At 41.3% G+C, this 22,582-nt stretch overlaps 1 protein-coding gene across 1 annotated transcript in view; it reads left to right on the top strand.

Moving 5' to 3' along the window:
• DNAH11 (dynein axonemal heavy chain 11) overlaps positions 1 to 22,582 on the top strand; it is a 331,898-nt gene that overhangs the window by 221,513 nt on the left and 87,803 nt on the right. The window contains 6 exon segments of the mRNA XM_049785980.1: positions 6,056 to 6,289; positions 10,578 to 10,724; positions 16,154 to 16,267; positions 18,221 to 18,364; positions 19,144 to 19,326; positions 21,836 to 21,937. Of these exon segments, the coding sequence (XP_049641937.1) occupies positions 6,056 to 6,289; positions 10,578 to 10,724; positions 16,154 to 16,267; positions 18,221 to 18,364; positions 19,144 to 19,326; positions 21,836 to 21,937 (924 nt within the window).

Consider the following 22,582-nt stretch of genomic DNA (forward strand, 5'->3'; position numbering starts at 1 on the left):
ACACCTTACCTCTAGTGCCACCACGCCAGCCCTTGGCACCATAATTTGCAAAACTGACAAGATTCAAGTTTCAGACACACACTGTTGCCACACCCACCATTAGGGAGTCCCTGTCCCCCCATCACTATCACTGCTTCCTTTAGGACTCTCTGAGGTCTGAAATTTTAGGCCATTGTTTATTTCTTTATACTACATAAATATTGCTCTCAAGTCTTACACTTTTTGTTTGTTTTGTTTTGGAGCCACACTCAAAGGGGCTTGGGGGTTACTCAGTTCTGTGCTCAGAAATCACTCCCGCCAGGCTCCTGGACCATATGGGATGCCAGGGATTAAATCAGTGTCAGCAACGTGCCACCAGCTATTAAGAGCCATTTGCTAATCGCTTCCCATCCATCTTTTCTCAAGCACCCCCCCCCCATTATTTAAAAAATATTTTTTTTATTTGGGTTTGGGGACCACACCTGGTGGTGTTCAGTGGCTAATCCTGGCTTTATGCCTAGGAGTAATTTCTGGCAGTACTTGGGGGCCCATTTGTAGTGCTGGGAGTTTGAGCTGGAGTCAGTAAGATGCAAGACAAGTACCTTAACCCCCCTACTATCTCTGTGGCACTCCAAAATCGTTTCTAAGGTTCTTTTTCAAACCATAAATGCAAAGATGAAATAGTTAACAATTTTGGTGTTACTCTGTTAGTAACATTTCTGCTAAGAATTTTCAGCACAGCTTTTTTTTTTTGTCATACACATTGAAATTACTTGATATGATTAGAGTAGAAAGATAACTAAAAGCCATAGAAATTCTATGAATTTAAAAAAAAAAAAAGGGGGGGCCGGGAAGGTGGCGCTAGAGGTAAGGTGTCTGCCTTGCAAGCGCTAGCGTAGGACGGCAGTTCGATCCCCCGGCGTCCCATATGGTCCCCCCAAGCCAGGAGGGATTTCTGAGCGCATAGCCAGGAGTAACCCCTGAGCGTTAAAGGGGTGTGGCCCAAAAAAAAATTCTATGAATTTAAGAGACCAGAAAGAAAAAAAAATGCAACAATTTTTTATTTTCCTTTGACTGCCTGAATCTCATGCAGGCTTAAACCTTTATCGAAATTGGTGGGGAAAGAACATTAATTTACTTTTTATATAAAATTTTATGAATATTTCCCTTTCTCCTGCACATATACCAAATAATCTGTTCCCTGTCTCTCTTTTACTCACTGAACAATAATAAACTTTAAATTGGAATTCTAGAAAACATTAGGCTGCTTTGTATGGCTTTTTGCAGAGTTTATGTAGAACTCTAAATATTCTTCCTACTAGGAGTCTAATTTTGTTTAAGCCACCTAGAAATTTTGACAAGTAATTGGGCCATAAGTTTTTCCTTATTAAATGGACCCTTGTAACACTCAAGTTGCAGTTTTGTGGGTTTTCTGTAGGTAAGAGATTCCCAAACTCCTATGATCTACCATCCTCCCTTTCAGAAAATAATCATTCATTGGCTCCCTGGAAATCCCCCTTCCTTAAGCAAGCAGAATAGGGTTAAGTGAAACACTCTGCTGCCCTCTGTGGCTGGCTCTGGCACTGCCCACTTTGGAACTTACTCAAGGTCTTGCACCAGCCCCTGCTATCTGGTCCCACATGCCTAAGAGGGACCCCTGGGTATAGTTCTGGTCCTTCCTGACCTCAATTTGTAATTACTGCTTTGGTGAGGTGATCTGTCCCCAAGAACCAGAGTAGAGTCCTCTTCCAATGCCTAGAAACTTCCCTAGAAAGTTGTTGGCTTCAGGAGCTGGAGTGATAGCGCAGTGGTAGGGCATTTGCCTTGCACGTGGCTGACTCAGGACGGGCCTAGGTTCCATCCCCCAGCGTCCAATGTGGTCCCCCAAGCCAGTAGTGGTTTCTGAGCATAGAGCCAGGAGTAACCGCTGAGCATCACTGGGTGTGGTCCAAAAAACGAAAGGAAGGAAGGAAGGAAGGAAGGAAGGAAGGAAGGAAGGAAGGAAGGAAGGAAGGAAGGAAGGAAGGAAGGAAGGAAGGAAGGAAGGAAGGAAGGAAGGAAGGAGGAAGAAAGGAAGGAAGGAAGGAAGGAGGAGGAAGAAGGAAGTAAGAAGGAAGGAAGGAAGGAAGGAAGGAAGGAAGGAAGGAAGGAAGGAAGGAAGGAAGGAAGGAAGGAAGGAAGGAAGGAAGGAAGGAAGGAAGGAAGGAAGGAAGGAAGGAAGGAAGGAAGGAAGGAGGGAGAAAGAAAAAGGAAGTTAGTTGTTGGCTTCTGCCGGATTTGATGGCACTTTTGACCAGAGTCTTGATCAGAGAAGAAATTAACAATAGAATTCATCCACCAAAGTAACAAGAACCAGAAACCAGCCTGCTGGGGAGACCATAGAGGTGGCACCTCTTTTAGCACCTGTGAACACACTGTTTGTAGACCCTAGCTAGTCAAGAAGCAATATTGCTTCTTGAAGAAGCTACTGCAAATACCAGCCAGCTGAGGAGGAACAGCTGGTCTTCTTGGGGCCCAAGTGGAGAGGTTTGAGGGTTCAGGTGCAAGATAATTGCACATGAAAGAGGCCAAACAGCACTGTTTTGACCCTGGAGCCTCACTTAGTGCCAGACACCAGTCCTTACCTTGATGGTTGCACAAGTGGTTGACTGTTCTGAAAGAAAATATGTGAAGGGAAGGAAGTAAAGGAGTAAGAATGGGTGCCCTTAGATTTGGGGTCGGGGGCAAAATTCAGATAGGGCCATAACTTGCCTAGCATTATAAAACTGAAAAAAACCTAGCACAGATCAACCCTAAATTCCTGGCTGCCTCCCTAGAGAGCCATGCACATATGCACAGCTGCTCATTGTATGCAGTAGTCCATTTTCTTGATGTAGTAAAACAGCCTTACTTTAAGTATCTAATGTATTTCCTACTTTTATCAGCTGGAGGGAAAAAAGTATAGTTCCTCTAATTTTAGGAACTGAGAGGTACAGCTTGAAATTATTATTTTTTTAGGGGGGCCACACCCATTTGACGCTCAGGGGTTACTCCTGGCTATGTGCTCAGAAATCGCCCCTGGCTTGGGGGGACCATATGGGACGCCGGGGGATCGAACCGTGGTCCTTCCTTGGCTAGCGCTTGCAAGGCAGACACCTTACCTCCAGCGCCACCTACCCAGCCCCTGAAATTATTTTTTAAATAACCCACAACACTAGGAGACTGGAGAGAAAGTACAGTGGGTAGGGAGGGCTTTGACGCAACAGACCCAGGTTTGATCCTGGGAACCACATATGTTATCCCAAGCTTGCTAAGAAGGATCTCTAAGTAGATCTCTAAGCCAGAAGTAAGCCCTGACCAGCACCCAGTTTGGTCCAAACTCCCCCTCCTCACCAAAAAACAACTGACAGGTAGATGGACAAGATAGTATAGTGAGTAGGGCATTAGCACACAGCTAATATTGCTTAGATCCCAGGACCTGAGAGGTCCTCTGAGCATCACCAGGTGTGGCTCAACAGATATCGCATTATAGAGAGACTTTTATGTAGCAATTCTACCTCTTTGGAAGGTGTAAACAAATGAATAGGGTCATGATGATTTTGATGATAAAAAGTCTCAAGGTGAGTGATGTATCACGTATTTCACATATGTGAAAATCATCTTAAACAAAAAGCATGTTAAACATGAAAAATCATTTGGCATTAATCTACCACTCTTCCCGACACCCCCACCTCCATCCACCCTTGTTTCTTTCTCACTGACATTATAATCGTCTGTTCCTGGGAGGTTGTAGCATCCTCAGGAACAACTAACATCACTTCTAGGTGTTGGTTTTGACTCAACTGTGAATCAACTGTGTGGGGTTTATCACGTCATCAATGGGGCACTTACTTTAAGAGCCTGGAGGCAAGGGTCAGGCAGGTTGCCATGTCAGAGCAATGTCAGAGGCGTCATTTATAGAGAGCCAAGCAAGGGAGCAGAAATTAAACACTGTCCTTGCAAGTCTAACACTGTTTCGCCTTTGCATCTGATTATGCCTTGTTGGACACAACATGGTTCCCAACCTGGGTTTTATAACCTGGCCCTTGGCTCAGTTTCGTTTTTTACCTTCTCCACGAGTGCCAGCTCAGTGGCTGCAGAAAAACCCACTGGTTTTCATTACCAGGACCCCGGAATGGTGCATCTTTAAAAGTGAAAACCACAGCCTTGAGTCGCCCTCACTCTGGCAGCCCTGCAGCCGGCTCCCCGCTGCCCCTCCCCACCCCCCAAAGAAAACCAGAGATAAATGAATGGCAGAATAAATAATTTATGCTAATGAAATTACTGCAATTAGTAGTTCTACAATGACCCTTTTAAAAGCCACAGCTGTTAATGTCAGGAAGTGCTGTCACTACTGACCTTATCATAAGAGAAAGTGACAAATTGAGAATGCAGGGAAGACCAGTCATCAAAGAGGTCTGTTCTGGACCGATTAGAGTTTTCTGAAAAACAGTGTGAATTACAACCAGCTGCTCCCTGGCTCCACAACTCTCCCATGCTGTGCCATTTTGTTAAGCCCGATAACAATAGTTATTTTGCACCATTGAGACAAGTTGTCTCGGGCCTCTTCCAGCTCTACCGGAAACCACTTCTTCCAATGCGGATTTACAAATGAAACTGTTGTTAAAGAGCTTTTCAGAGCAGCCCAGAAGTTTCCTCATAAGGATCATGGTTGGGCAAAGGCCAGGGCTAGTTTTTTTGTTGTGTTTTTTTTTTTCTTTCTTTCTTCTCTTTTTTTTCCTTCCTGTCTTCCTGTAAGGAGGTTGCCCTGGGCTGTGGCAAATATTTATCTCACTTGTAGGAAGATAATGTGTACACTTCCAGTCCCCATTAAAACAAGACTGGACAGGCATGGAAATTTGTAGTATGTCCATCCCTGTCAGACTCTCTTAAAAATGAAATCCCCGAGGGGACATGATTTATTACATGGTTCACATCATTTTCGTATACATGTATATTTGCAAGTCCACTATTTGGGTATATACTTGTTTCAGTCTGCTAAAAATGAAAGGATGCTAGGAATTTGAGGCATTCGATACTTTTGCCTTAAAAATGAATTTTTGATAGGCAGTAGACACATGTTTCAAACCCATTCAGAATTATTTCCTGTCTTTAGGAAGCTCTGGAGCAGCGGTGTGTGTGTGTGTGTGTGTGTGTGTGTGTGTGTGTGTTGCAGTGAGAGTTGGTTCTGTCTCTCCTCACACCCCAGGTGTAATATTAATGGTGCAGGTCTGAAACATTTAACTGCTTCACCAGCCACTTGTGTGCAATTTTTCCAAAGACATCGGAGCCTTATTGACAACACTTTGGTAAATTATGTGTGACTTTCCTTAGAGTTGGTGTAGCTCATTTAATTCATATTAATTGATTTTTAGGCTTCCCTTGATTAATTGAACCTGGTTCATCTTGTACAGATTGCAATAAATAATCATTAAAATGAGGGAGATGTGACTCCACAAATTAAAAAGTTAACTACTTCAGAAGTCACAGAGGACAAAAAGGATAGATGACTTACCAGTGTTCTCCAGTATATTTCTAACTATGAAGTAGCTCTATTTTGATTTTTTGTTGTTTTTATTGTTGCATGTGGGGGGATATTTTTTGCTTTGTGAGTCTAAGTGACTGCAGTGCAAGTAATTGGGGCTAAAATTTCATTTCAGAGCAATACTGTGTCATGGTCCTTTCTCAGAGTACCGTGTCACCATCTCACTCCTTTCTCTTTCCTGAACTTGCTAGACACAAATCAAGTTGTGAAAAGAAGCATTTGTGTTGTATGTTGGCTTTGGGGTTGGTGTTTAGAGCATAGAAAAATACCCTTTTGCCTTCCTTAGCAAGAAGAGTTTCCTAAATCTAAAGGCTCCATTGTCATCGCTCTCCTTCTATCCCTTATCTTCTAAAAGATTAAATCCCGTTTCCAAGATTTTACTATATTTTGTTCTGATGTTTAGGAAACGCAACTGTGAGATCTTGCTGAATTTGTTTATTTGTTTTTTAAGCCTTGCCATTATGTTTCCCTGTGAGAGAAATTTTTATAAATTGTGGCGTTTCTTATTTTCAGCCACAGGATAAGGATTCCATTAGCCTTTTCATGGCACATGTTCACACAAGCGTAAATGAAATGAGTGCCAGGTATTACCAGAATGAGAACAGATACAACTATACCACCCCAAAGAGTTTTCTTGGGCAAATATCACTATTTAAGAATCTACTGAAGAAGAAACAAAAGGAGGTCTCCCAGAAGAAAGAACACTTGGTGAATGGCATCCAGAAGCTAAAAACCACAGCCTCTCAGGTATGACCAGTATGACTTGTGCTCAAGAATCTTTGCTTCTCAAATAAAAAACAAGATTTTTTTAGAGGCAATATTTTAGCCCACTGATATAAGATACCTGGAGTCCACTCATAGAAATGAGGAACTGAATACAATATTAGAAACCAGAAAAAAAACTCTGGTTAGGGATGGTTGAAAATGTCAACAATGAGGGGCCAGAGAGATAGCATGGAGGTAAGGCATTTGTCTTGCATGCAGAAGAGAGGTGGTTCGAATCCCTGCATCCCATATGCTCCCCCGAGCCTGCCAGGAGTGATTACTAAGTGTAGAGCCAGGAGTAACCCCGGAGCGCTACTGGGTGTAACCCAAAAACCAAAATTAAAACAACAAACAAAATGTCAACAATGCTTCCTTTGTCTCCTAAGGGATAGTAAGTCAGAACATTCATTAGAAATATTTTATTTGTAGTTGCACAGGAAGTGGGCCTCAGGGAACCTGAGTGAAATTTTGATCATCCTGGCAGCCATCAGCTGGTAACCCACTCTTCCTAGAAATGTGCTTCCCCATTATCTTTTTCATAACAAGCCCTTCCACTTTTTGTGACAATGCAGAAAACATGATTGCTTTGAAGACCTGAGTCTACCATCTTCTGACCTGAGAGCACATTGTCTTTCTCTCAACCCCTCACTATGTCTCTCCTCAGACTGTGGAACCAAACCTTTATGGTTACATCATGACAATGTCCAGGATTAAGTGATGTTGAGAAGAAAATATAAAAAATACCCAAATAGGGGCCGGGTAGGTGGCGCTGGAGGTAAGGTGTCTGCCTTGCAAGCGCTAGCCAAGGAAGGACCGCGGTTCGATCCCCCGGCGTCCCATATGGTCCCCCCAAGCCAGGGGCGATTTCTGAGCACATAGCCAGGAGTAACCCCTGAGCGTCAAACGGGTGTGACCCAAAAACCAAAAAAAAAAAAAAAAAACAAAAAAAAAACAAAACTGTTAAAAAAAAAAAATACCCAAATAATCTGTCCACTTTTGTTCCTCTACCCCTTCCCTCTCAAGCAACATTTTTCTTTGCTCTTCATTCTGTTGGCAATTATCTTACTCTCAATCCCCTTTCTGAGTCCATCTCATGTAAATTAGGATGCTCTTTTTTAGTCAAGCTTTTTCTAGTTGTCCTGTTGAGCTAAAAGATGAGTGAAGGGCATCTGTGTCACCAAATAGATATGTTCCTTTGAAGCATGATGTTATAAATTGGAGCCTATTGACTTTGTCCCAGGAAATGATCATGTTAACATTAAAAATAAGCTGTTCATATTGGTGAGGGCAAAAAATAGGGTCTGTCAGACTTAAGAATTTTCTTCCCAAATGACAGAGCTGAAAGTATATGGAATAACAACTTATTTGTAACAACAGAGAAAAGGGGGTCTCTTTGGTTTCTGAGTTACCTATTGGTGAGAAGGGAGAAAGGGACAGATCATTCAGTGTCTGCAAAGAACTGAGGCCTGGGGAGTTGCAGCCATAGGTAGAGGTAGGGAAGAAGGCAGGTAGTGTTGGTTCCTTATTCCCCTTAATTAGAAACAATACACAGGTAGCTTGAGAAGACTTGACTGAAAGATTACTGGTAGTTTCCATTCATTAGATATGATGCTCTAAATATCAAAACATTGACGATTTCATCTTTCCATAAGATTTTAAAAATCATTATGTTGTGATTGGAGGCATAGTACAAGGGCTGAGGCTCTTGCCTGGTTGTGGCTGACCCGGGTCTGACCCTCAACACTGCATGGTCCCCTGAGCATTTCTGGGTGCCGTCCTGAATACCCCAACCACTGCTGCGGTATCTGTGTGATCCTGGAGTAATCCCATGTGATCCTGGAGTGATCTTGTGTGATCCCCCAGGTTCCTGATTATTGCCAGGGTGACCCAGATAAACCTCAGCAATACAAACAGCACAACAGCTTGGACCCTCACTCTAAACCACTTGCCTGATTGGCTAAGAACCAGAAGGCCCCCTTTTACAACACCCCTAAACTGTAACAGTCCAGAGATATAGGTCAGCAGGAGAGCACATACCCATTTGAAACCCTGGGTTTGATTTATATAGCACTGCTAAGACAAGGGTCAAAGAACTATGAAAGAGAAGTCTTGTTACTTTTTTTTTAAATTTTATTTTATTGAAATCATTGTGATTTACAAAGACCTTCATAGTTGGATTTCAGATATACCATGAATCAGGGTCATTCCCACCACCAGTGTCAACCTCCCTCTACCAATGTTCCCAAGAATGCATCCTATACACCACCCTTTGCCCCCAGCAAAGGGGGCAAGTATAACAGTATAACAGGCCCATTTCAAGTTTAGATTGTTATAGTTTGGATTTCTTGATTCTATGTTGTTAACTTTGGCTTGGATATTTAGTTCTGTCCTTTTTATTTTTCTCCACCAATTCACCTGAGAACACTTGGCCCCTGGCCCCCATCCTTTTTTTTTTCCTTACTTTTGTAGAAAATGCAGAAATATGAGGTAAAATAAAGTGTTCCATGTCCTAAGGTTGTATGAAAAAGGCAGGAACCCCAATCTAAGACAAAAAAAGGGGGGATGGCAGTTTTTCTGCTTCCTGGATAGGGACACCCTATTTTGTTAGGAAGTCTTGTTTCTTACGTAAACAAATGGAAACGCTTTGTTTTGTTTGGGGGCCATACCCATCTTTGCTCAGGGATCACTCCTGGCCAACTAGGAGAACCATCTATGGTGCTGGGGATTGAATCCTGGTTAGCAGCATGCAAGGCTATCTACTCTCTCTCTCTCTCTCTCTTTCCAGCTCTTAGTCCCCAAAGTAATTTCTACTTTTGGGAACTAGAATGAAGAGCTCATTATCATGACATGTAAAATCATTTCGTTGCATCAATACTCTTATGTATCTCCAAAAATCACATTGAAATTTTTCTTTTTAGCATTTTAACTTGGTTTTTATTGGCATGATCATCAAAGACCAAACTCAGGGCTACCTTCTGAAACAGTTTTAGAGAAAAGCCTGTGGATGCCTTGGGAAGGCTGTGTTCCTCAAAAGCCTGGCGAGGTTATCTAGTGAAGGGCTGAGTAGAGATGTCCCCTGAAAAGTATACTGGGAATCTACACTAAACAGTTGGTCCATTCTAGGGGCTTGTGATCTCACCACAAGGCAACAAGTGGGTTGCCATCACTGTGGATATTGGCTGACTGATACTTGAGGTTTAGCAGAAAACCAAAAACGCCATTTCAAATTGAGGGGGGCGGGTTCAGAATTCTCTGTGAGCATTTTGAGCAAAATAAACAATTGAAGTCAACTGATTTGGCAGCCTGAGTCTACTAATCTTTATGAAGTTAAGCTGGGAGGTGGCATTGAGCCACAACCAGTAGTGCTTGGGGACTTTCCTGTGCTCAGTAGTGATACCTGTTTTGTGCTCCCAGGACTATATATGGTGTCAGATTCATGGTTGAAGCACAACATGCAAGGCAGGTGTCTTATCTCCTTTACAATCTCTCTGGTCCTTTGGTATCTTGTTTTATTAGGGAACAAAATGATATTGGGACCCACTTCTAACTGTATGTTCAGGGGATTACTCCTGGTAGTGCTAGGGAGTAGGTTGGGGGTCAGGGAACTGACCACGTACTAAGCAACCACCTTAACCCCCATATGTCTCACAGCCTTAAACCATGGTGTCTTCAACTTGTCTAAAACCTCTGGGGATTTTCTGCTGGCAAATGTAGGGCTGGGTTCTTACCATGTACCACCAAACTGATTTCCCCAAGGCTACTACTGTCTTGACCAGGATTTGCTTCAGGAAGAAAAACAGGAGACTAGGGTGTTCCATCTCTGCTGAGAACTGTCTGCACAGGAGGAGAGGAAAAGAGCAGCACTTGGAAAATCAAGCTTGCCACCCAACTATCTGGCAATGGTCCTTTCATTTCTACCAGCACATTCAAAATAATCTGCCTTTTTCGTATGTGAGATGATGAGAGTTAAGTAGAGGTAGAACTGAGGCAAGATACAAACTTTGGGGGGGCCTCTTCATTGACTGAAAAATAGCAAGGACCAGTGAGCTAGTTTAGCAGGTAAGACACTTGCCTTGCATGCAGATGCCCAGGGTATGATTCCCCAGCACTGCATCCAGTCCTCCCCTATTTGCTACCAGGAGTGATCCCTGAGCACAGACCAGGAGTAAGCTGAGCCCTGCTTGATGTGCCAAAAAACTTAAAAGGGGGGATACTCTCTAGGATTTGTTGTTACCCACACAAGTTACTTGAAAATTATATTTTCCTCTAGGTGGGGGATCTGAAAGTCAAACTCGCCTCTCAAGAAGCCGAATTGCAACTGAGAAATCAGAACACAGAATCTCTGATCACAAAGATCGGGCTTCAGACGGACAAAGTGAGTCGGGAAAAGGCCATCGCAGATGCCGAGGAGCGAAAGGTCAGGCTAATTCCACCATTTCGAGTGAGGGGCTATATTTAGCACAAAATAAACCTTTGTAGGTGAACAATTTCGAACAACTTCCTCTCCAGGGAACATAAGATCTAAAGAATTATTATAGTTACACATGTAACAGCATTTCACACCATGATTACCACTTGACCTTTCTTTACATTATGCATTTTCCCAACCTTTTAGCTCTTTTAATGATATGAAAGAACAATAAATACTGAGCTCATTCAAGCATATAATGGATGTGGATCTTGAACATCAGGTCTATTTGTAATACAGTAAAAGGTCAGGAAGTCACCTCAGAGGTTTCTAAAGGTTTTGAGTTTTTAGGCAAATTGAACAACTCAATTGTTAACAAAGCCCATTCCATCACTCTGCAAGATGGTTTTCAGATTGCATGCTTTAATAATACAATTTGAGTTTATTATTAAATCCTAAGCTAACTTCGTTCTTTTTTTTATATATATATTCTATTGAGTCCCTGGCTTTCTGCATTATATTTTTTTGCTGGAAACAATTACTTTTATGATTATAGAGATTCGGCTTTCTTTGTGTTCTGGTTTCTGGCAATTCTGAAATAAATACAACTTCCTTTGTCTTCTTCTTTTAGCAAAACTTTAGCTCCAAAGGAAAGTAATATATTTTGTATGTGTATAGCTTATTTCCCAAAAGAAATATCACAGTAGCAAAATTATTAACAAATATTTGCATAAAATTTTTGTGAATCCATATAGAAGATATGTTCCTTTATTTTAGTCAAAAGATTATAATTGGGGCCTTGGTAATAAGATATTCTAAATTGCTAACATTCTCAAGATTTTTAAGCAGTAACCATTATGCTATTGTTCTATACTTTATACCAGAAATTATTTAAGTTTTTTTCAGTAGTATTGCCTTTATTTTTTTTATAGACAAATGAGTTTTTCTTTCTTTTTTCTATGTCTAATGTGCATCAAGCAAATTAACTTTTAGTGTGTACATCTAAACACATGAAAAGTATATTAAAAATCAAAACTGCAACTGGAGTTGAAGATAAAGTACATTTGGCATGTCCAGGGGCACTTTATTGCTACTTCTGGAATATTGTGCTCCCATCCAGGTTTCGCTAAGGAAAAACAAGCCCTTAAATGTGTACAGTTCTGTTAAGCACGTCCGTAGGTTTTACACGTAGCATAATTATCATAGCTAATTCCACCCTAGAGATATTTTTTAGGCGCTACACAAATGAGTGATGTTCTAGTAATTATATCATAAATCATCTCTACCCATTCCCTTCAAATATCTTAAAATAAAACCAGTAGTCTAAAGGTATTTTTCAATATCCAAATTCCTCAGGCAAAATTATGCTCCCAAAGAGGGATGAAAGGTTTTAGCAGATCAGAACTCCCTGACTGTTTTCTAAAGCTTTTTCAAACATGAAAAAGACACACACTGTTGTTTTTTTTTTTAATATCTAAGTCATGCCAAGATTTTAAAAGAGTGCTGACAAAAATTTTTATCCATGAGGCTTCATTGAATTGTACATGGCAAATGATAACTGAGCCCACCACTATTCTAGCCTCATAGGGGGTGCCCTGTAGGACTTAACATTATAATACAGAAGGCAAGAGGCAAGTAGCATCTCAATAGGCAAGAAAGAGTTAGTGATCAGAGCAGGAAATCAAGTAGATATGCTGGTAGAAGGAACTGTTTCAAAATGCTGTCATAGAAGGTTTATTTATAAACCAAGTCATGGAGTCAAAGCAGTGATCACTGCCTAAGCATGTGTTACAGGCTCAAGCTTGTCATGACAGCAGTGTGCTAAAAGGCCAGAGTGAGGGGCTGGAGCAAGAAATAGCACAACCATCAGGGTGTATGCCTTGCACACGGCTGACGGTTTCATCTCCATATGGTCCCCCTAGCCTGTTAGTAGTAATTTCTGAGCACAGAGCCAGGAGTAACCCCTGAATGCCACCAGGTGTGGCCCCCAAAAAAACAAAACTAAAAGTCTAGAGCAATAATACAGCCTCGCATATGAGTATTCCAGATTTGATTCTCGATATCACATATGGCCCTCTTAGCACTATCAGGAGTGAACCCAGAACACAGGACCTGGAGTAAGCCCTAAGCACCACTGGATGTGACCCCCAAAAAATACCAAAGCCAAAGGTCAGAAACAATATGCTACATTCTCTGTAAGATTTAGAGAGAGTATAGAAAAATACCTATTATGATACTGTAAAATAGGGATTTCTCAAGTTTGAGTACATGATAGTTACACTTCATAGTTTCAATAGGATTTGGGCACATTTAAATGCTCTAACAAATACCAGGGTTTAAAAACTGTTTTTGCCTCTCAACAACCTATTAGAGATGTAGGCTGAAGCAGATGAAGAGATGTAGGTTGCTTCAAATTCATGCTATAGTCCAGGGCTATCTGAACCTCTGGCATTGTCTGTCAGATGTGATTTAAACAACAGAAACATCATTAGATTTGTGAAGCTACATTTTGCATCTTTTCTTGATCAACTCCAAATTCTTTTTTTTGTTTGTTTTTGTTTTTGTTTTTGGGCCACACCCGGCATTGCTCAGGGGTTACTCCTGGCTGTCTGCTCAGAAATAGCTCCTGACAGGCACGGGGGACCATATGGGACACCGGGATTCGAACCAACCACCTTTGGTCCTGGATCGGCTGCTTGCAAGGCAAACGCCGCTGTGCTATCTCTCCGGGCCCAACTTAGGGTTCCCTTTAAAGGGCTTTTTCCGCTGAGTGAAGTGCACTTCTCATCAGTGGAAGTGCCTTCTAAATTGTGTGGTTAAAATAATTTCTTAGTTTTTTTGAGTGACTCCCTGGTTTTGCACTTTCCTAAATCTTTGGGCAGAGCTAAACTTGGGGAGGACCATCAGGAATTTCTCATTTGTGTTCAATGCCTATATTTTAAACAATCATATAATTGAACCTTGCTGATCGACCTACACTACAGAACCCAACCCTGGAGTAGAAGACACCAGTTGGGCTGCCAAGCCACCCACTTTTATACCATTTTCATCACTCAGCTATCATTGCACATTAATTACTTGGAATTAAAATTAATTGATAGCTTATTTTTATTTGCATCCTTGGATTTAAGGTTTCTCTATACATAAAGATTTATTCAAAATTGCTTTGTGCATAAAAATTATAAAGAGTAATAGTTCGGGCCCAGAGAGATAGCACAGCGGTGTTTGCCTTGCAAGCAGCTGATCCAGGACCAAAGGTGGTTGGTTCGAATCCCGGTGTCCCATATGGTCCCCCGTGCCTGCCAGGAGCTATTTCTGAGCAGACAGCCAGGAGTAACCCCTGAGCAATGCCAGGTGTGGCCCAAAAACAAACAAAAAAAAAGAGTAATAGTTCATAATAGTTCTCTGTTAATGGTGAAGAAGTTCTGAAAAAGAGTAACAATTCAGGAAAGTAGCCCTTAGAAATACTCTTTGAAGGGGCCCGAGCAATAGCACAGCAGTAGGGCATTTGCCTTGCACGCAGATGACCAGGACAGACCTGGGTTTGATTCCTGGCATCCCATACAGTCCCCTGAGACTGCCAGGAGTGACTCCTAAGTGCAGAGCCAGGAGTATCCCTTGAGTGCTGCCAGTTGTGCCCCCCCAAAAGGATAGTCGTTGGGGCTAGAGATATGATAGAGTGGAGAGAGAAGGTGTCTTGCATGTGGCCAACCTGGGACCACTAATAGTCCTGCTGTCCCTTCCTGAGTGATCCCTTAGTACAGATCCAGGGTTTAGCCTTGAGCACCATTGGATCTTGTATAAACCAAAAAAAGTAAAAGAAATACTCCTTAAGGATTCTTCTGGTTAAAATTGACGATCCAGATTCCAGTTTCAATGTATGTTGTTTTTAAAGGTGACAAAGAGTAGTTTCCAGTTTTATTTATAGGGAAGGGAAGGATTAAACCAGAACTACATAGTTCTCACATGTTGAATTAATTAAATTAATTAAAAGTCCTTGAAGGTTTGATGATGGTGAAGCCTGATGGTCTGACCATCAGGTAAGATAGACAGGGAGTTGGGAGAGGTCAAACACTCATATACTCTTCCAGGTGCAATAACTAATTTTATAGATACTACTTAATCTGAAGAAATACACTTTTGTTCCTACTTTCTAGTTCACAGTCCCCATCCTGGCAGAACCTATGTGTCTCAGTGAATGGAACCTCTGTCATAGCTTCGAAACTGGGATTTCTGCTTAGGTTTCAATATTTACTTTCCCTAGTCTTTAACATTTTATAGCTAGCCTACAAGAAAAGCTACCCTATAAAAAACATTTTATAGCTGCCAAAGCGTGGCCAGAATGATAGCACAGTGGTAGGGCATTTGTCTTGTACATGGCTGCCCTGGACGAACCTGGTTCTATCCTCTGCATCCCATATAATCTCCCAAGCCAGGAGCAATTTCTGAGCTCACAGCTAGGAGTAACTGCTGAGCGTCACCAGGTATGGGCCCAAAAACCAACCACCCCACCCAAACAAAAACAAAACAAAACAAAACAAAAAACTCCAAAGAATGAGTTTGATTTCAGTTAGGCTTGAGTTGGCCAACATTAAATTACTTATATCAAATGAATATGTTCTTGTCATGAAACTGAGCACCACAAAGAGTCACTGGACCATCAAACACAAGTGAATGCAACTGCGTTTTGGTTTCTTAGCAGATCTCTCAAGAAAGTAGTGCTTCCTCTTTGTAAAGGCTCTGGGCGAACAAGTAAAGATAGAACAGTGTCTTCAACCTGGTGAACAGAAAGGTGCATATCTATTCTTAGAAGAGAGCCAACATCAATTTTAGGCAAATGTCAGCAAAAATGAGAGGATTCTAACAAAAATATTTTATGATCAAAGTGACTTGGGCGAGCCTTTATTTTTCACTTATCCAGGAGTCAAAAACAATGAAAGAACAGAAAAATCATTTAATTTTGTTTTTATTGATAGCAACACTTTAATTACTTTTTAAGAAAGCTATAAATTTAAGGCATTGTGATTTACAATATTGTCTCTGATAGGACCTCCTGAATATGACGCCTTCCAGCTCCTATTGTCTCAGTTTCCTCCTTTCCCCAGTTAACTCTGCCAACTCTACCTCACCACCACCCCCAAACCCCCACTATGATAAAAAATCAGTTCTTTCAACCAGGTCTCAGTTTCTAGCATCACCTAATTATTTATTTATATTTTTTAATTATTTAAAATTGGGATTTATCACTGTGGATTTTGTACATATGCAAAGCTTTACATATTTACCATGCCTCAGGGGAAATTTAAACTTTCTGCACCCTCCTCCACTGCTCAAAATATAAAGGAATTATTGAAAAGTAAACTCCAAGTCAGTTTGCATGCTTCACAAGTGAGCTCACTGGTGATCGGTAGATTTGTGTGCCTTTTCTCACTGTTTAGGTGATAGCCATTCAGGCTGAAGTATCCCAGAAGCAGAGAGAGTGTGAGGAGAATTTACTCAAGGCAGAGCCTGCCCTGGTGGCTGCTACAGCTGCGCTCAATACACTCAACAGGGTAAAGATGATCATTTTTCTCTTCTGTTTCCATAAGATTTAATATGTAAAGATGATTAGACTTTGGATAAGTGAACTGAGAGTAAAGGTCATACAAAATTTTCAGAAATACTGAAAATTAAAATTAAAGTTGAGGCTGGGCCACTGCCATAGCACAGCGATAGAGTGTTTGCCTTGCACACAGTTGACCTGAGATGGACCTGCGTTCAATCCCCGGAATCCCCTTGGGTAGGCCCCCCAAGTCTGCCAGGAGTGATTTCTGAGCACAGAGCCAGGAGTAACCCCTGAGCGCCACTGGGTATGGCTCAAAAACAAACAAACAAAAAAAGTTGTGGGACAAAAGATTAAGGCACTTGCTTCCTATGTGACTAATCCCAGTATGATCCACAGCACATTAAGTTCCTCCCAACTCTGTCAGGGAACCCCTTAGAGCCTTGACATGTATGGCTCAAATTCCCAAATATTTAAGTTGAAACAACCTCTGAGGTAATCCTTAGAGTTGTCTCCGATTCAGGAGTGTGTTTACCACTCCCCCGACGTCAGTGTCCTTTTCAGTCCAGCTACCATCCTGGTATCTAATTTGGGTGAATTGAAAGTGTAGTGAGGGGCTGGAGCTAAAGAACATCAGGTTCTAACATTTGCCTTACGAGCACTCTAACTGGGCTCAATCTCTGGCATCCCAGATGATTCCTAGGTCACAACCCAGACTGATCCTTGAGCACAGAGCTAGGAGTAAGTCCTAAGAACAGTGGCATGTGACCCCTCTCTTGATTTAAAAAAAAATGCAATGAAAGGCAGTTCCATCTTTAGCTACTAAATCCAGTTGTTTATTTTATTTTTTTAAATGTGTTGTTTTAAGAACTTTATTTCTTCTGGAGTATAAAAGGAAGCATCCATTGAGGAGAGTTCCTCGGAGAAAGACTAAATGGAAGGGGTGGGTAGGAGAGAAATACTAAATGGCTGGGGGCTATCCCCTAGGTTTGGCCCATTCAATGTTTCTGAATTTATACCTTCAGGGTTGTTTTCTTTTATTGGTTTCAGGAGGTATGGAGTGGTAAGGGGACAGAATCAGTGGTATTCAGGTATTACTCCTGGCTTTCTGCTTAGGGATAGACTCCTGACAGTGGTCAGTGTAAAATCACCATACATGCCATATTTCCAACTCCAGGTGGATGGGTTTGAAGAAGTATAGCCATTAAAACTTTTGCTTTTGCTCTTTCTTTCCTACCTTTTCTGCTGTGTGCATTCACTTCCCAAGCAAGCTGACAGTCAGGCTCAACATTTAATAAGATCTTACCAGCAACACGTATTAGGTAGTCATAAAGTAAGGCATGGATTCTGTACGTTTTTTAACCATTGTGAAAAAAATCATGTGCTTCTTTTAGGAGCTGATCTTTGCCTCCAACTATTCGTCCTGACACTTGAAATGTATACCATTAATACCATGTGTTGGGTAAATTAGGATTCTTACCTTAGTAGGCTAAAAGTTGGACAAAAGTTAAGTTTAGTCTCTCTGGGCATCCACCCAGTTGAGATCTATTGTAGTAGAAGGAGAGCTATTTCTTGTGCATGCAAAAAAGAAAAGCAAAGCAAAGAAACTCATTTAAGGAATTCAAGTTTCTGAGAAAACTGGAGCAAAATGCAGATATACCATGTAGATGAGAGCTATTGATTTCACAAATACTTGAAAGATGGTATTTGAAATCCCTTCCATTCAGCCAGGCAGGCTCTGTGGGACATTGTACCAATTGGACACGTTTTCCTGGAGGCGAGATAAACAATGATGCTGCTGGAGTATCTAGGGGTGCCCTGCCAGGGCTGGCCACTTGGGGCCCCACAAGGTGGACTTTCTGGGTCTGCAGTAAAGGAGAACACACTGGTTTTTGAGGGAAATGGGCATTAATGTGTAACTTGACCCCCAATCTTGAGAGAGTATGTATTTGTTTTTCTTCAGGTCAATCTCTCTGAGCTGAAAGCCTTTCCCAACCCTCCAAATGCAGTCACCAATGTTACAGCAGCTGTCATGGTTCTTCTGGCACCCCGCGGCAGAGTGCCCAAAGATAGAAGCTGGAAAGCAGCTAAAGTCTTCATGGGGAAGGTATATTGTGTTTTATATATATATATATATATATATATATATATATATATATATATATACATATATATATATATACATATGTACATATATATGTGTGTGTGTATTACACAACATGTGTTAATATATATTGTGTATCATTGAGACAGGCTGGCGAGATGAGAATCCCAAAGGTTTCAGCACTGTTCTCAATACTGTGGCCACTTTTAGCAGTCCAAAAAAACATTCTGTGCAGAAGAAATCTGCATATTGCCTGAAAAGTGTTCTCAGCTTCTATGTTCTCTTGACTTAAAATCTTTTATGTGCCAAGTTGGAGATTAGATTGGAGTTATGGCCTCCCTAAATCCACACCCAGCAGTTGTGCGGCAGTTTAGAAGGTGGCTAATTATTGGCGAAACTAGGCGAGCAGTTAATGGTGGGAGAAAGAAAATTACATGGATTTCTTAGGCTGGAAAAATGTTACTAATGTACAGGAAGGTGCAGCAAAGGGGCTTTTTGGTGAGCAGCTTTCTTGCTCTTTCCTGCCTTTCTTTCCTTTCAAATGGGAATGCCTCCTGTGAGGGACTGAATATTCTACCCTGGGCTAGAAGAGGTTTTAAAAGTGTCCATTGCTAATTCTAACTCCACACTCTTCAGGCTGAAAAAGTCAAACAGTAGGATAAATGTAGCTTGCCAGGTTTGCCTTTGTAAGGGGAGTCCTAAAAGCTGATTTTAACTCTTGATCTTGGAATTTTCGCTGCAGCCAAAATGGCTTCGTTGTAATGCGGCTTTTTGCTCCATAGGTCGATGATTTTTTACAAGCTTTAATTAACTACGACAAAGAGCACATTCCAGAGAACTGTCTGAAAGTGGTGAATGAGCAGTATTTGAGAGATCCAGAGTTCAATCCAAGCCTGATTCGGACTAAATCTTTTGCAGCTGCGGGTCTCTGTGCCTGGGTCATCAATATCATTAAATTCTATGAGGTACCAATTGTAATCTGATGGTTCGTAAGTATTATTCACAATGGACTGTAAAGCAGGGGTTTCTAGGCCTCCAAAAATAAAATAATCTGACTAATAAAATATAAACTCCAAGAATGAGACACGAAAGTCCACTAGGTCAAACAAATAGATACATGAAGATATTTGAAATGTTAAAATAATCTCTCTCTTTATTGAGAGTAGGGAGGTTAGATCATATAGCAGCAATTAATCTGGTTAGATAAAAATTGTGAGACACATGAACTATACTCCTTTAATTAAAATATTAATTTCACGGCTCAGAGAGATCATACCATAGGTAGGGTGCTTGCCTTACATGGGACTTAGTGAAGTCAATTCCAGTACCCCATGGGATCTCGAAACCCACCAGAAGTAATTCTTTAGTACAGAGCCAGGAGTAAGTTCTGAGCACTGTCAAGTGTAAACCCAAAACCAAAATACACACACATTAATTTCAGGTTTACCTGAAGCTATTCCATGTATTCATGCTTAGTGACACTTTGATTTTAAAGCAAAAATTTCAGCTGAGGACCAGAGTGATAGCTCAAAGGGCTGAGCACACACTTTGCAGGTTCAGTTCCCAGCACCACACAATCTCAGGTACCACAGGGAGTGAACCCTGAACACAGTCAGGTGTGGCCCCAATGCCTACCTTGTCAAAAAAGAAAATACAAAAACACAGCTTAGTGAGATAATTAACCCCTTTTGTTTATATCTAAAATTTGTATTTTTAGTCAGTTCAGAGATAGACAGGCCATCATTTTATTTAATCATCTGGTTTTCAAATACTAATATTAGTACTTATACTAAGTACTATGTGCAAGTACTTAGCAGAGGACTGGATAAGGGAACAGATATGCCAGAGCAATACTACAGTGGGTAAGGCAATCCCTAGCATCTCATATGGCTTCCTGAGAGACTGGAGTAAGCCCTAAGTACTGCCCACTGTGACCCAAAAATAAAAAATACAAAGGGAATAGTATATAGCCAAAGTTTTTTGTTGTCTTGGGTGGTTGTATATCTTGTTCAAATGTAGAATTACTGAGCAAATTATCATTCTCAAAATGATTTTCCTAAAATCATGTTTCCCAGACCTTTATACTGGAGACCCACAGAAACAAGGCCCTGTTGATATTTCTTCCTCTTTTGTGGATACATTATAAAGCAAGAGTATTGACAGAGAGCATTTATATATAGCCTTTCTGTTCTGAGAAGTTGCCTGACTGTGTGCTCTGTTTGTATCCTAGATGGCAAAAATTAGCAATGGGGCTACATTGTAGCTGTGCTCTCTATTGTTTTTGATAAAATTAAAAATCAGATGCCAGATTGATAGCTCACAGGGCTAGAGTGCACGCTTTGCATATGGGTACCCTGAGTTGAATCTTTAGCACTGTCTGGTCATCTGAACACCCATGGAACTGACCCTCAAGCCCTGAGCAGGATTGGCCAAAAGTAAAAACAAACACGGAAAAGAAAATAAAAGAAAAAAAAAGAATTTTTTTTTTTTGGTTTTGGGTCACACCCAGCGGTGCTCAGGGGTTACTCCTGGCTGTCTGCTCAGAAATAGCTCCTGGCAGGCACGGGGGACCATATGGGACACCGGGATTTGAACCAACCACCTTAGGTTCTGGATTGGCTGCTTGCAAGTCAAACACCGCTGTGCTATCTCTCCGCCCCCGCCCCCCCCAAAAAAGAAAATTTTATTTCCATTCTTTACTCGCAATCAGAGACAATTTGATTCCCCTGAATTCTCAAATTGCCCTTTTGAATGACACATACTTGGAGTAACCAGGAAAGGGAGTGAAAGCTTGATCCAAACCAGGAGAGAATGTCTGTCTCCTGCCTTCCTTTCTGTGTGCAGCTGAGGTCGTCATACTCATTTTCTGCCTTAAAGCCAACTTGAGTGTGCATTCCGTCACACTGTAATCTCAAGTAAGAAAAGGATTGTTTTCAAATTTAATGACAAACTGCTTTTAGAATCTTAATGTGTTTGACCTATATAACATTTTAGACATTTAAAGTCCTTAGAATTCTATTTATTCTAGACAGCGTAGACAAGCAAGTAATGGCTACTAGGAAGAACTTGGAAGACTGTGGCTGTTTGCCCTGCCCTTGGACAGTATACCTTTTCTAAGAAACAAACAGTAAATTGCTAGGTGTATTGGACATTTAAGTCATAATTTGAATTGCTTGAAGCAGAGATAAGGCAGATGAATTATGTGCCCTCTTTGCATCATTGGTTTTTTGTTTCGGTTTTGTTTTGTTTTGTTTTGTTTTGGTTTTTGGGCCACACTTGGTGACATTCAGGGATTACTCCTGGCTATGTGTTCAGAAATTGCTCCTGGCTTGGGGACCATATGGGATGCTAGAGGGTCGAATCGTGGTCTGTCCTAGGTTAGCACATGCAAGGCAAATACCCTACCACTTGCACCACCTCTCTGGCCCCTTTGCATCATTGTTACCTCTTGAATTAAACCCTAACATTTTTCAGGTGTACTGTGATGTGGAGCCCAAACGGCAGGCATTAGCCCAAGCTAATTTAGACTTGAGTGCTGCTACAGAAAAACTGGAAGTGATCAGGAAAAAGCTTGAGGTGAGTACAGTCTATAAAGCCAGTCAGAGCTTGACCTTAGGACCCCACTTTTACTGAGGGCCTGATCAGAGCACTGCCAAACAGAAAGGAACATGATGAATGTCTCTATATGCTCATATGCTCAATCATATTGTTTCTTCTCAGATATAGTAAACTCTGTACTGCAAATGTTGACATTTTTAGATTTTCTTTCAGCCCTTAAACAATTTTCATGGCTCAGTAGTAGAATCAGGACCCTTCCATACACTGATTCTGAAACAACTCCTCTTGGATCATTATCTTGTTACCTCTCTTCTCAGTTTCACTTTGTAGTGGTTAATGTGCCTCTGACCATGAGCCTCTGCTTTCTCATTTGTAAAGTGGGTATTTAATCATTTAAATTTTTTTAGTTTGTTTTTGGGCCTCACCTGGCAGTGCTCAGGGCTTACTCCTCTGTGCTCAGGGATCACTCAAGCTAAGACTTGCCATCTGATGTGTGCTTGCTTAAGGATCACTAGCTGCTTGGGGGACCAGTGTACAAACATGGGCCAATTACTTGCAAGGAAGTACACAGCCTACTGTCCTATTTCTCCTTCCCAAAAAGACTTCGTTTCATTTTCCTGGAGGGAATGACTGTTTAAAGATTATAATACTTCTATTTTAATC

This window comes from Suncus etruscus, chromosome 13, assembly GCF_024139225.1.
Source record: "Suncus etruscus isolate mSunEtr1 chromosome 13, mSunEtr1.pri.cur, whole genome shotgun sequence".
Taxonomy (NCBI): Eukaryota; Metazoa; Chordata; class Mammalia; order Eulipotyphla; family Soricidae; genus Suncus; species Suncus etruscus.